Source organism: Pithys albifrons, chromosome 1, assembly GCF_047495875.1.
Source record: "Pithys albifrons albifrons isolate INPA30051 chromosome 1, PitAlb_v1, whole genome shotgun sequence".
NCBI lineage: Eukaryota > Metazoa > Chordata > Aves > Passeriformes > Thamnophilidae > Pithys > Pithys albifrons.
Window position 1 is genome coordinate 102,185,301 of NC_092458.1, and position 12,708 is coordinate 102,198,008.

The 12,708-nt window shown below is 40.3% G+C and overlaps 1 protein-coding gene across 5 annotated transcripts in view; it reads left to right on the top strand.

The window, feature by feature from the left end:
- Positions 1-12,708, top strand: part of APP (amyloid beta precursor protein) — a 208,376-nt gene that overhangs the window by 56,077 nt on the left and 139,591 nt on the right. For all 5 annotated transcript variants that reach the window (XM_071562894.1, XM_071562884.1, XM_071562914.1 and 2 more), the window contains exon 3: positions 7,638-7,767. In XM_071562894.1, the coding sequence (XP_071418995.1) occupies positions 7,638-7,767 (130 nt within the window). The remainder of the gene's footprint in view (positions 1-7,637; positions 7,768-12,708) is intronic.

Sequence of the window (12,708 nt, forward strand, 5' to 3'; positions counted from 1 at the left end):
ACTTGTCCTTTGTACATGATATGTTACTTAGAGATAAAAATACACTGTTAGCTTGACTAGGTATAATTCTGTCTCATGGCTCTAATACTTAACCTTATTCATGTAGAAATTTAATGAAAAAGTGCAAACACATTAAAAAAACGAAGGTCAAAAAATCCCCAACCTCCCCAACCCCAAACTGCTTAATTGCTTCTGGAGATACCATAGAGTAACAAGCAGATGTAGTTTCATCTTGAACTTAAGCAGAGTGACTCTGTGAATAGGCTTGTGGTGATGTGACGAGATGGACTCTGCTGGCTCTCTGTGAATATGAAATTCGGCCCAGGGAGAAGCAGAACTGTTTGTTGCATTTAAACCAGTAAGTGCTTAGAGTGGACAGGGAGGCAGCTGAGAAGAGACTGTAAGTCCAGCCCGGTTTACTCTGTGGTTTTACAGTATGAAAAGCTGAATATCCTCCGTAATTATACAAGAGAGGCTTTAGAGACCTAATAGGGTAAACAGAGTATCCCTGTTAGGGCCAAGGTTCTGGTATGGTTTTCTTGCTGCATACAAATACTTTCGTGCTATAAAATAAAAGCAGTGAGGAGAATCTGTTTGACCATGTAGCTTTATTTATGCTTTTGTAGGCTTCTGCCTTCCCTGAGTGCAGGGGGGAGTGCTCAAAGAAAGCCAGTGTGTGAGTGTTCAGGGTTGAGCAGGCTGCCTCACATCTGGCAGCTTTTCTGAATGCTTGAATTACAGGGTAAGTGGCAGTCTTGCATGAAATTCCAGATAAAAGCACATTAGGGACTTTCAAGGGAAAAAATCACATATATATGAACCTTCAGGTGGGCAAACAGCCCAGCTGGTCACTGCACTAAAACCAGCTCATATTTCTACCACTCTGAATGTCCAAAGTACTTGAGATACTGTACCAAGATTTTGCATGTACCCTGCTCACAGAAAAATAGAATGAGTGCGTGTTCTCATGACCAGAGTGAAAACTGCAGCAAGATCTCGATCTCTGCCGTCATCTGCCCACCCCATCTGTGGTTAATGCCTAGAAGGTTCGTCATATCCCCTTTTCACACATGCACACACCTGCACGTTTTGTTATGTTTTGCTTTCTTTTGCATAGGATAGGATAGTAAAGAATGAAACTAGTTTGAGTGTTGAAATGTTTGCTGACTTTGCATACTTGGAGATAGAAATGAAGAAGTTTAAAAGATGCTTAAGAGAAGAGGAGCATTTGCCTCTTAGCATTGAACTTAAGATTCACTGGGTGGGCAGAGAGGCTGGAAGCAGGAACAGAGTGCCAGGATGAGTGGATTGGAGAGGCAAGAGTTGGGGTGAAAGGAGTGGAAATAGTGGGTGAGTTTTGTGGCATTAAACACTTGAACATCAACTCTGTGTGTAACAGTGAAGCAGCTAAGATGTTGGAAAGGAGGATGATTTGCCAGATGGGCCCAAAGAAATAGTTACAAGAGCAGTATGTAAAACCCCTACATGAGGCTGAGTATCGACTCAGCGAGGCTGCTATTAAAAGTTGAAGGCTGTTATGGATGGATGCTAGAGGATGTGGCTAAAGATAAGAAGTGATATGTCTCTGGAAACTTGTCGTCAGGATTCAATTAAAAGAAAAAATTCTGTTTAGTTTGGGAGACATTCAGCCAGAGATTATTTATTTATGCTAAGTAATTGGGTGTGAATTAATTATTTTCATTTTGTTTTATACTGTGGGGTTAAAATGGTATATGCATACACTCTTCCCAAATGGCAGCTGGAAACCAGTGCAAATGCCTGAGATGTTGTGCTGCTTAACATGCAGCAGAAGGTACCTGGGACTTGTGGTACAGGGACAGAGCTGTTCCTTAATTGCCTTGCTACTTCTCATGTTGGCCCATGACAGAGAATTGGGAAGCTGCTGTGGTGCAGCTAGTTCTGAGTTTGACTCTCCTTTGATAATTCCTCCTGAGCAAGTGAAGACATTACTTGGGTTACAGTGGGTTACAGAAGAAGCCTGAGGAAAAATGGAGGAGAGTGGGATGTAGTGGTTGGGAGATGGCCAGCATGGCAATATGGAGTTCGTCTCTTGTCAGGCACAACAGCTGCTCTTTTGGACCTCTGGGGCTCTCTAGAGTAGTAAAGTTGACCACCACATGTAGTGGTGGTTTTGTGTTGGTGTGTTAAAATCTCTCTAAACCTTGCATGGCTTCTGTTCTCCCCCTTACCTGACAATTCACTGCAGGGGTTATGTCCGTGCCCCTGACAACAGAATGTAGGGGACTGCAGAGCTGACATACCAGAGGTTTACTGGGCTTACTTTACGGTTATAGTGGGTGCTGCTTCACCTGGTTAGCCTGCAGATCTGATCAGGAGTTATGACTAGAACAGCTGCATGGAAAGCAGGGGTTAAAAATTGTAACTTGGGCAAGCAGCTGCTGGAAAAACAGGCAAAATAATTACATCAACTGTTTGAAGTAAGTGGCAATATGAAGGCAATAAGCATCCATAGTTGCATGTGGTTAAGTGTATGCAATTTAGTGTTTGAATATTTTTCTTTATGTGTAAATAAGAGCTTTCAAGGAAGGGTCTTTCTACAAAAGTTTGTGAGGCTCATGTTCTTCTTCTATGGAGGTTTTTTAGTTGGACATGATTTTTAACCTTGAAGTTACATGACTTTGCAGCAGTAAGTATAAAATCCCCAAACAAACAAACAACAGAACCAAACGAAGACAAAAAGAAACCTGGAAAAAGCCCAACAACCAACCAGATGAAAATTCCTGCTTCTTGATTCCCAGTTCTGAGTTTAAATCTTAGTCTGTGAAGATTCAGCATTATGTTATACCAAGGCCCTTTATAGTAGTATAGAAATGTTGTAAAACCCAGTAATATATTAGAATATTTTTATATGAGACTTGTAATGCCTTTTTTCTGCATACAGCTGTCTTTTTTCCAGACACAGACTGCAGGACTGAGAACAGGGCATTTCATTCAGGGTTGATGGTGCTTGTGTCACTGCTGCTCATGTGGCATCACTCCTGGTGCAGCTGATCTGGGACATCTGGGACTCTGCAGTGTCGCTGCTTCTGAAGGTGTAGAGTGGAAAGATTGCAGAGACTCAGAAATCATTATCATATTCTTGCTGTGCATGGACATGCCAATGCAGCACGTCTGCTTGTTACTGCTCTTCAGTAACACATCAATGCAAAATACTGGGAAGAATATATATACAATATATATATATAGAAATAGGTTTTAAACCAACAATAATTTGTTGATCTGGAACTGAGGGCATGTTTTTGTAGTTGAGGCATTGTTTAGCTGTCCTTCAGATGTGATTGCTGCCAAAGGATGTTTTCCACAAGCAATTTTAAGGCCACAGTCTTCCTAAACTCTAGTTATTAAATGTGTGTGTGCTTTTGTTCTTGCAGTGTCTGTTTGCAGTTACTTCACTAAAGTTATAAAAACCCACTTCTTGGTTCATTTAAAACTCAGAGGTAGATAAATGGTTACCTGTATCACATATGTGATTTTTGTTTACAATTTTAAAAAGCAAGTTGTCTGATAATTTCTGTGAACAGTTCAAAGTATTAAAGTAATGTCTATACTGTAAGTATAGAATATTCAAAGCACAGAGTTGCATAGTCCAGCTGGAAATAAACTTGTCCACTAACTTATGTGGTTGTTTTTTGTTTTTCTTTTCTGGAAAAGCTGTGGAAGGATGGCACAAGAACTGTCTGGATGTAATCAAACTTTATCCTAGTTTGAGTTATCTTCCCCTATTGAAATGTTCAAATTATCTAAGTTGCTAAAGATGCAACTGCTGAAAACCACCCTCATTTTTGTTCTATTTGCAGATGTCATTTCTTCATTCCTTTTATCTGTACGAATATTCCTGGGAGTGGGGAGGGATTCGACTTGCCAGAAGTTAACTGGAAGCATCACACAGCTGATACACATTGTAGTCCTAAATCCATGTCATTGGAGCCAGTAGGGGTAAACACAAGTGTAAGCAAGATTATATGAAATCCTGAGAAGCCTGAGTGGCTTTTTAGGGTATTGTTTCTGCAGTAGGTATATAAGGATACCTGGTAATGAAAATGGAAGTAAATGAAGATGTAGCTGTAACGCTTGATTGCCAGTTAAAATTTCTAGATTAAGTTGATCTCTGTTTCTTCTGTGGTTTCTTTTAAGATGTATTAAGGGAGTTGCTCTGCAGCAAGTTGTGATAATATTGCAAGTTTGGATCTTCTGCAACTGTCTAGTGCTGCTCATGCTGACTCTCTAAAAGAACAGTAGCTCATTAGGGACACTATAAATAAATATGAGACTCATTTTTCTGTGCCACTAAGTAGGTCCCACTTCAATTCAGAGCAAATACCTTATGTAAGTCTAGTGAGAGGAACTTTCCTCAGCACATACACTGGCATTAACCTATTGATAATGAAATTCAAAGCCTGTTTTCTCTCATGAAGGGTGGACGGAGCTTTGTGTGAGCTGTCAGAGGAAATTAGGAGTTTAGTAACTGGTGTAGAAACATAAGAAGAGGCTTCTTTGTATTTCTTTGTTCTTGTGTACTTTTGACAAATACTGTAAATTACTTAGAATTTTGTCCACTGTACTAACCAGCAGTTAAAATGGTGGTTTGGGGAAATAGTAAAAATTAAAATAATATATTAAAGTATTTCCCCCTCTAATCTTATTGTTTCAGTGAGGCCCTACAGTAATGGTACACTTCCTCATTAGAAATGCATCTCAGGAAAGCAACTGAGTGTGTCTTTGTTTTCATGGATCAAAATCTTATTTTGGTCGTTTTAAAGCTGTGTACATGTCATGTGGATGAATTAATTGGTTTGAGATTTTTTGTCTTCATTTTTTTCTGAAACACTCAGCCACTGCGAAATTTTTTAGTTGACTTCATTTAAGGCATTTACTTCTTCTGTGAGTGACAACTGACACTTAACCCCGAGCAAGGTTAAGATGTCCCTGATGAGAAGGTGTTGGTGTCACTGTGGTATATTAAGCACGTGGCTTGTGACAGCACCCAGTTTTATGTAATTGTGGGCTATAATTACTGGAATGTGATGTTTTCACAGGTACGAACTTGGAATCCGAGTGCAGCATGACAGTGCTAAAGGCAGTGTCCAGAGAAAATCAAATCTTTCTCTTGCATCGTGCTTGTTAGCACTTGAGGCAGCTCTGGTGCCTTGTGGTGTAATATTTACACAGCAGTTAAGATGTGAAGTTTGCTGCTGTGTGACCTCCTAATCCATTTTGGCAGTGCTGTGACAGGAGTCAAGAGCATGAGCATGTGCAGATCTGTTTGATAGAACTGAGAGGACCCAAGGGAAAAGATAAAAAGCTTGAGGAAGAAAGAGGAGCTTTCTTTGAACCTTGCTGTTTCAGTTCAGAGTTCAGGATTTGAAGCACTGATGGAGCAGGGGGAGCTGCAAGTTCCTCTGGAGCCATTTCCAGCAAGCAATATGAAAATGGTGTTCTATTTGTGACGTGGAGGATGACCATCGGCCTTGGTCATGTACTGACAAAAAGAACAAAGCAAAGCTGCAATCTTCTGATGGCAGGAAACTCTCACTCTTAGTTTACAGATCTGCCCTGTGGTCTTTCTTGAACTGAGCTGTATCTCTTATGCTGGATTAACATCCAAGGCTGTACCTTCAGTCTCCCTGATGCTTCAGCCATCGATTGTAGTGAGGGTGCCGTCAGAGCTGGCAGAGATCTGTCAGATGGCTTCTGAGAGGTGCTTGCACAAGGCAAGAAGTACCTGATTATAAAATTCTATTTTGTATTAGAAGGCAGGGTTAATACTCAGTTTCTTTAGCATAAAGTGCATTGTTTAAGCAGTGTTTCTTCCTGTAGTTGTTTCCTTGGCATTGTTACTGTATCTACCCCTGTTTTGTGCATTAAGTTGTTAATATAGTTTGATTTTACAATTATGTTAGCTCCCTTCCTGTCTCTTAATGAAAGTAAGAAGTCATTTTCAATTATTTCTAATCAGACTTTGATTACTTTCTACTGTTCCCATGCATGTGGACCAGAGCCTAATCATTCAAAGATTACTGATTTCAAATCTGAGAGGGCTGTACTGTTCTTTGTTAGTGTCTTTGAAACAAGGAGGCTATTTCACTCCAGCCTTACCAAAAATCTCAGACTTTAAAATTAATTTTTGCCAGAGTTAGATTTTAACCTTTGGTCAGGAGAGTGCCAGAAGGCCCTGGCTCTTGGATGCCATGAGCTTGGTGGAGATTCTTGACGCAGACAAATCCTATTTCCTTGAAGCAGGGCTGTCAAGGTTCTTAGAGTGATTTTTCCAAGCACAGGTTTTGGACTTTGAATTCACCCAATTTCAACCCAGCTCGCTCTACTTGGGATTATGTTCTTTCTTTGCAGGATGTTTTTGGGCCATCTCCACTTACTTCAGACTTGTTCCTGTCTTGCTTTTCCACTTATAGGTGTGAGGAGACAGTGGTTTTCAGTGCACCTAAATCCTCAGATCTGACACACTTAGAAATTGGTCAGCGTTGCTTGAGGAAAGGCCAAGAAAAACTAGAACCTTTTTCTGAGTTTGATGTTAGGGCTGATAGGTTGCCAGTTTGAATATGAAAAGCAAGAGCCATGGGATGTGCCAACAACTGCTGTGGTTGGTGCACTGGATTGGGAGCATTGAGTGAAGCAGCAGGGGCTTACCATGCACGCTGAGTGCATTTGGCAGGCTTTGCCTTGGCTGCCCCTGGCTGGTGGTGTGGATTAACCACTGATTAGGTGTGCTCCAGGAGCATGTGTTCTTGTTAACCTTTATTCATAGGGAATGTGCTTTGGATGCTCCGAAATTCCTTCACACTGTATTGCGAGTGAATGTGCTCCTGGTGGAATGAAATGTGAGTGTAGGAGGTGACTGGGAGATGGGTCTGTACAGAAGTCAGACCTGTCCTCGGTAAAGGTGATCACAGAAGCCATTATTAACAGTAAAATTGAAAAAGGGAGTTGGGGTAAAAAGCCAAAGTTGTGGTTTGCCAATAAATTAGTCAACTTGTTTGCCCTGCTGACCTGGTTGTGGATGTAGAAGTGTAATGCAGTATTAGAGCAGATAAAGTGTTGATCTCAGCAATTTCGAAATTGATCATGTAAACCTAAATACAAATAACTGATTCAACAGGTTATGGATACTATGCAATGGAAAAGAATTATGATTGTTAAAATGGTTGAGGTAAACATAAAGGCATGCTAGTAATTTTGGTTGTATGGAGATTATGCCCTGTACATAGGGAGTTTTTACAATAGCTGGAACATGGAGGAGAGGGTATTTAACCATGAAACGCCTGTTTACCTGATCTTTGGCTTAATCAAGTATAACTGGCCAAGTTATAATTTTGACAGCCAGCTGTTACCACCATAATTATTCTGATCTGCCAGCCACATGTTTTTAATGATGAACAGACACACCAGATTTCCAGGTGAGTGCACATAGTCAAACTAGCAAGTAAATACATTACATACCAGCATAGGGAGAAAAGAGGAAAAATTAATAGTGTATTATGATGTCCCTTTTACAAACGTGTGACAGTATTGCATGAACCAGAGTGGATATTTGTGGTAACATTTGTTCTTTTTTTTTTTTTTTTTACTTTTAACTCTAGGTCTACCCTGAGTTGCAAATCACCAATGTTGTTGAAGCCAACCAGCCAGTTACAATCCAGAACTGGTGTAAGAGGGGATGGAAGCAGTGCAATGGCCACCCACATATTGTGGTTCCCTACAGGTGTCTGGGTGAGTGACTCAGTTTGTCTGCTTTTCCTGCTCTTATTTTTTTCAGTCTCTTCTTGAAAAAGATAGAAAATCTACAAAAATATTTTCAAAAACTTCAGTGTTAATATCTTTTCTATGGGTTTTGTCCAGTTGTTCAGTCCTTTGAAACTGAATTAACTAGAGAGGAAATATCTTGGTGTTCCCAATGGGGGAATTCATGAGGGACTGCAAACTAGTCGTCTTCTTACTTCTCTGATTTTTGTCATTATCTGCCCTCTCCGCTCTTTTCTTTGTGTACAGACATGCATATGTACCCCCAGTTTACAGGTTTGTTTGCTTATAAGATATCCATCCTTTCCCTAACCAATCCCTGTGTCCCCCTGTTATTTTTTGAATATCTCTTATGTGAAAGAAAATGGGAATCTGTTTTTATTGTAAAAAAGCCAAAGCTAGATTATACATCTTGCTATTTCTTTCTGAAACTTTATTTTTGTAGCAGTTGCTTGGTATTCGCTCCTGTGTCTTTGGTGCTTTGAATCAATTAAAAGGGAGGTTTAGGCCTTCAGTTTTTGTTAAGCATTACTTCTGTCTGCATTTGGAAAATAATCATATTAATTTGCTGCTTTCATTAACATTCTGGGTGCAATATTTTCTTTCGACTGTTCCATGAGCTATTTAAATGTGTTACTTTACCACTACCATTTGATTTGTGATAAATGCTGGAGTTCAGAGTTAGAACTTGCTTTTCTACTAAGCCAGAGCACCTAAAAGGCATGGAAAGCAACTCAGACCAGTTATTCTCTGAAACAAATAATGAAAGATATCCAGAAAATGCACAATGTTTCTATAATTTTTGTTCATTTGTGTAGAATAGATGCAACACACGGCAGGCTCTGTCTGATACCCAGGCAGCAACTGTGTCAGCCTCGCAATGCTGGGCCTGCAGACTGACTAACAACAATGTTACCAGTCTGGTCAAAGGTGCCAAAACAGCAGGTGTGCAAAATCTGTACAAGTAGCAGGAAAGTTTTATTTTTCTGTAAAGTTTCTAGATCTGATATTTGTTTGTATGGATTCAAAACAGGTGTTTCCAAACCTGCAGAATATCATTGTTGTTGCAGGACTAGTTTATTCTGAGCAAAAGCCTTCAAGGAGAACCCAAATTCAAGACTTTCAGTGATAAGAAGGACCTGCTTATGTCACTATGAATTCTGACTGCAGGAACTGCTGGGTTTTGTGTTTTCCAGAATTCTACGTGAGATGAGTTCGTCAGTTCCACCGAAAGTTTTAGTGCTAAAAGTGTCCTGCTCTTCTACCCATTTGTTGCTGAGTTTTATTTGTTTTTTCATAGTCAGCATAGAAACATCAGCATGTAGTGTCAGTACATGTGTAGAGCCAGATAAGCAGCTTGTTAGAGGTGAGGCAGAACTTCAGTCTCACCTTCATATGATCTATTTGATCATATTCCATGCTGAATGCCCCTGCACTAGTAGAGATGTGGCAGAAGTACATTAGACTAGTGGAACTATAAAAACTAATTTTTATTATTTATTGTCATCATAAGCAGAGCTCTGAATTTAGATCAGGGAACTATTATGCTCAGGACTCTGTCCCTGGATAGATTTGGTCAGTGCCATGGAGAACTTACAGTCTAATTTAAGCTAAAAGACAGTGTCATCACAAGAGCAAATGAATATAAATTGGCCATGAATAAATTTAATCTGCAAATTTTAAAGAAGTATCTACAAATATAAGGAGCTCCAACAGCAAAAGGTAAAAGTATTAAGTCTAATAATGTAGAAGGAAGTTCATAAATTTAACAGGACGATATGCAGCTTCTTGCAGGAATGAGGACCTGAACTTGGACTTCTAAGTGTCTTTCCTCAGTTGCAGTTTTGAAAGAAAAATTATTGCCTATTGTATGTCTGTTACCTGAGGTAGCGAGGTAGGGTTTGGAGGTAGAAATCTTGGACTTAAAGCACTTCATGCCTATTAGCCCTTCAGTCCTGTTTTCTATTTTAAAATCCCCCCATATGTTATTTTTTTTATCTGATTTCATTGGAATTGAAGTTTATGCAGTCATGTCTGCCAGTGTTTGTGTTTGTAATCCTTCCCCTATGCTGACATTCATGTTTTGACCCTGACTAGAATAAACCTCAGATACGTATGTTCCCAGGGGTTTACTGGGGGATGGGTGGCCACATAACTGCTTCCTCTGGGGGGAAAATGGTGACTGTAGCCATAATCTGTAATTTCTCTATTAACCAGACCTCTGCTTGTTGTGTATGGTTAATGTTGGACTTCCTTGCATTTGGTGAAAGCACACTGGGGGAAGAGGGTGAAGGAGTGGGTTATTTTCTCACATGTGAGGTTGGGAGTGCAGCCTGTTGTGAGAAGTCATTCCCACCCAAAAGTGTTATTTGGGTTTCTTAACTTAGCATTCATTTACTTTTCCTATTGGACTGTTACCCTTTTAAATTACTTCGATTTTTCTGTAGTCTAAAAGTTGTAGTCAAATATCTTGAATGCTCTTGTTGCCTTGTATGTCAGGGGTTAGACTGGAGGCAGGGAGCTGATTGAATTTAGTCTGTCCGTGTCCCATGGCATTGGCAGACTAACACTCTTCATAATTTTATCCAATTTCATGTTGGCTTGTTGGAGGTTTTTTTGTAAATCATCTTGTAACCTGAACTAACAGCTCAGTGTTAGGAGGATACTGATTTTATAAATTATCACCCTAAGCAGTAGTGTCTGTCTTGGAATACTTTATCCTAAATCTTCTTTTTTACAGAACTGAAGAGTCTAGAGAGCTTTTTGATTTCTTTCTTTCCTCCCTAGTACTTCTTCAGTGTTCAAAGGTAATTTATAAAAGTTGCATCTTGCCTGTCAGCTATACATGTTTCTCAGCAGTTCTTAGTGTGGTAACTGCTAGTGGGCAGTTTCAGAAGTTAGACATTCACAGTGCCCATTCCTTGGTAATTTGTGCCAAATAGACCCTTGCTGTAGACCACTGTTAAATCCATCTGGTAAGAATTAAGGGCCATAAGTACATTTGGCAGTGGGCAGCTTATTGCAGGGTTGAGTATTAATTTTATTTTGCTGTGAGGATCACCTCGAGTATCTTGAGTCAGCTTGGTAGTTTCTTCCATCTTGACATCTATTTTTCTCAGAGTTGAGAAGCAGTGACAGAAATCTGGCTGCTCTCAGGCCAGAGCATCTTTACAGTCCATTTACGTCGCAGTCTTCAGCCGAGGCTTTCTGGAGTAGCCCTTGGCTGCTCCAGGGTTTTTTGATCTTCGATACTCACGGAGGACAGTAGTTACAGCAGTTATTTGTAGCACTATACTTTAGTAACATCCGTCAGATTGACTAGATTATACAGCTTCATATTGTCTTGAAAGAATGCAGCTAAAGAATAAAAGCCATAATTTAAATAAGGCAAAATTAAATCCTGTTGTTTGGGTCAGCCATGTGTCTTTGCAGTGACCACAGAAATAAGAAATAGGCCCCCTAAAATTATTTCTATTTGAATCCAAAGAAGAAGAGGCTTTAATAAAATTTAAGGTATGACTTTTGTCCCTGTATGCAGGACCTTGCAGTGTTTTTAAATCTGCAGGCTTTGAGAAAATGGTCTTCTGCAATATGTCTGACTTACCAATGTATTTATTGCATGCTCCCAGGGACATAGGATTACTGTACAGTTTGTTGAAGAGGGGAAACTTCCCATGAAAAGGAAATTGTTGAGTAAATTTTAGTTACCTTTCTGAACACAGTGAAGGCCTTTGCCTTGAAACTATCTTCCTGCTTATAGAAACTGTCTTCCAGTGTGTCCTTATTATGGCTCCAAGGTCTGTTAGCCACTTTATGACAAAAACAGGAATATTGGTGGATATTTAGGTCACTTGAATGTGGTCTCAGACTGCTCATCACAAGGGAAAAAAATGTAGGATTTGAGGTTTGGTTGAGGTTTTTTAGTAACACAAAGCTTAAAGAGTTAATTTATGGTGTTGAATGAGGGGTGTGTTGGATGGGTTGGGGCACTTAGGCAAAGATGTTGAGCCATGGATGTGCTGGTGGAAGAGTGAGGATCTGGAGCGCGTCCTTCGTGCAGTGTCAGTGTTCTGCTGCCATCCATCCTCACACCTGCGGCAGGCACAAAGCATGTGCTTCTAAAACTCAGCTCTTCAAAATGGTGACAGTGGACTTGCTGTGTGGTACAGCTGCAGAGTTGCATCAGACAGTGCTGAGAAGCCCATGATTTCTGCTGTTTTATGGAAACTGTTCTTGGGGAAATACCATGGCTGCAGATCTGGCCATGGAAATGTAATGTTGGTGGGAGATCTGCCACCAGCAGCAGGAGGGCAGGATTTGTGTCTCTGTCAGGGCAGTGTGGACAATAAGCAGTTCTGGTTTGTGCTCTCTCCTCTCTTTACTGCTTGCCTGAGGAAAAGCAGCTGGAGAATTTGTGCAGTGTGGGCTGTGAAATGAGGTAATTCAGTTCGTGTTCATTGCTGGTGGTGGGAGCAGGCATCCCTGTTCCAGTGCCATGACTCTTTGAATACCTTGAATAAAGGTGACACTTCATTTTCTGTTCATCCCCAGAATGCTGCTTATTGTGCACCATGACCCTGAAGAGGCAGGAGAGGCTCAGTTACATGGGTTTTGGTGGATCAGTCGTGGTCATGGCAGACAGGATGTGGTGAGGTGGAGTAAAGCAGGAGTTACCAGGGCATTGATTAACTGTCCTGAGTAAAGTGCTTGCTCACATGTGATTCTGTCTCATTATGCTGTTAATGTGTGCTCCTAAGCCCTGCAGTCAGACAGCATTGGAAGGATCCAGATGTATTGGAATCTCATTATGTATATAGCCTCTGTCAATCAAGATGTGATTACTTGCAGTCATTTGTTCATAAACAAGTGGATTAGGTTATATGACAAGTATATTTTGGTGTTTGGTTATGT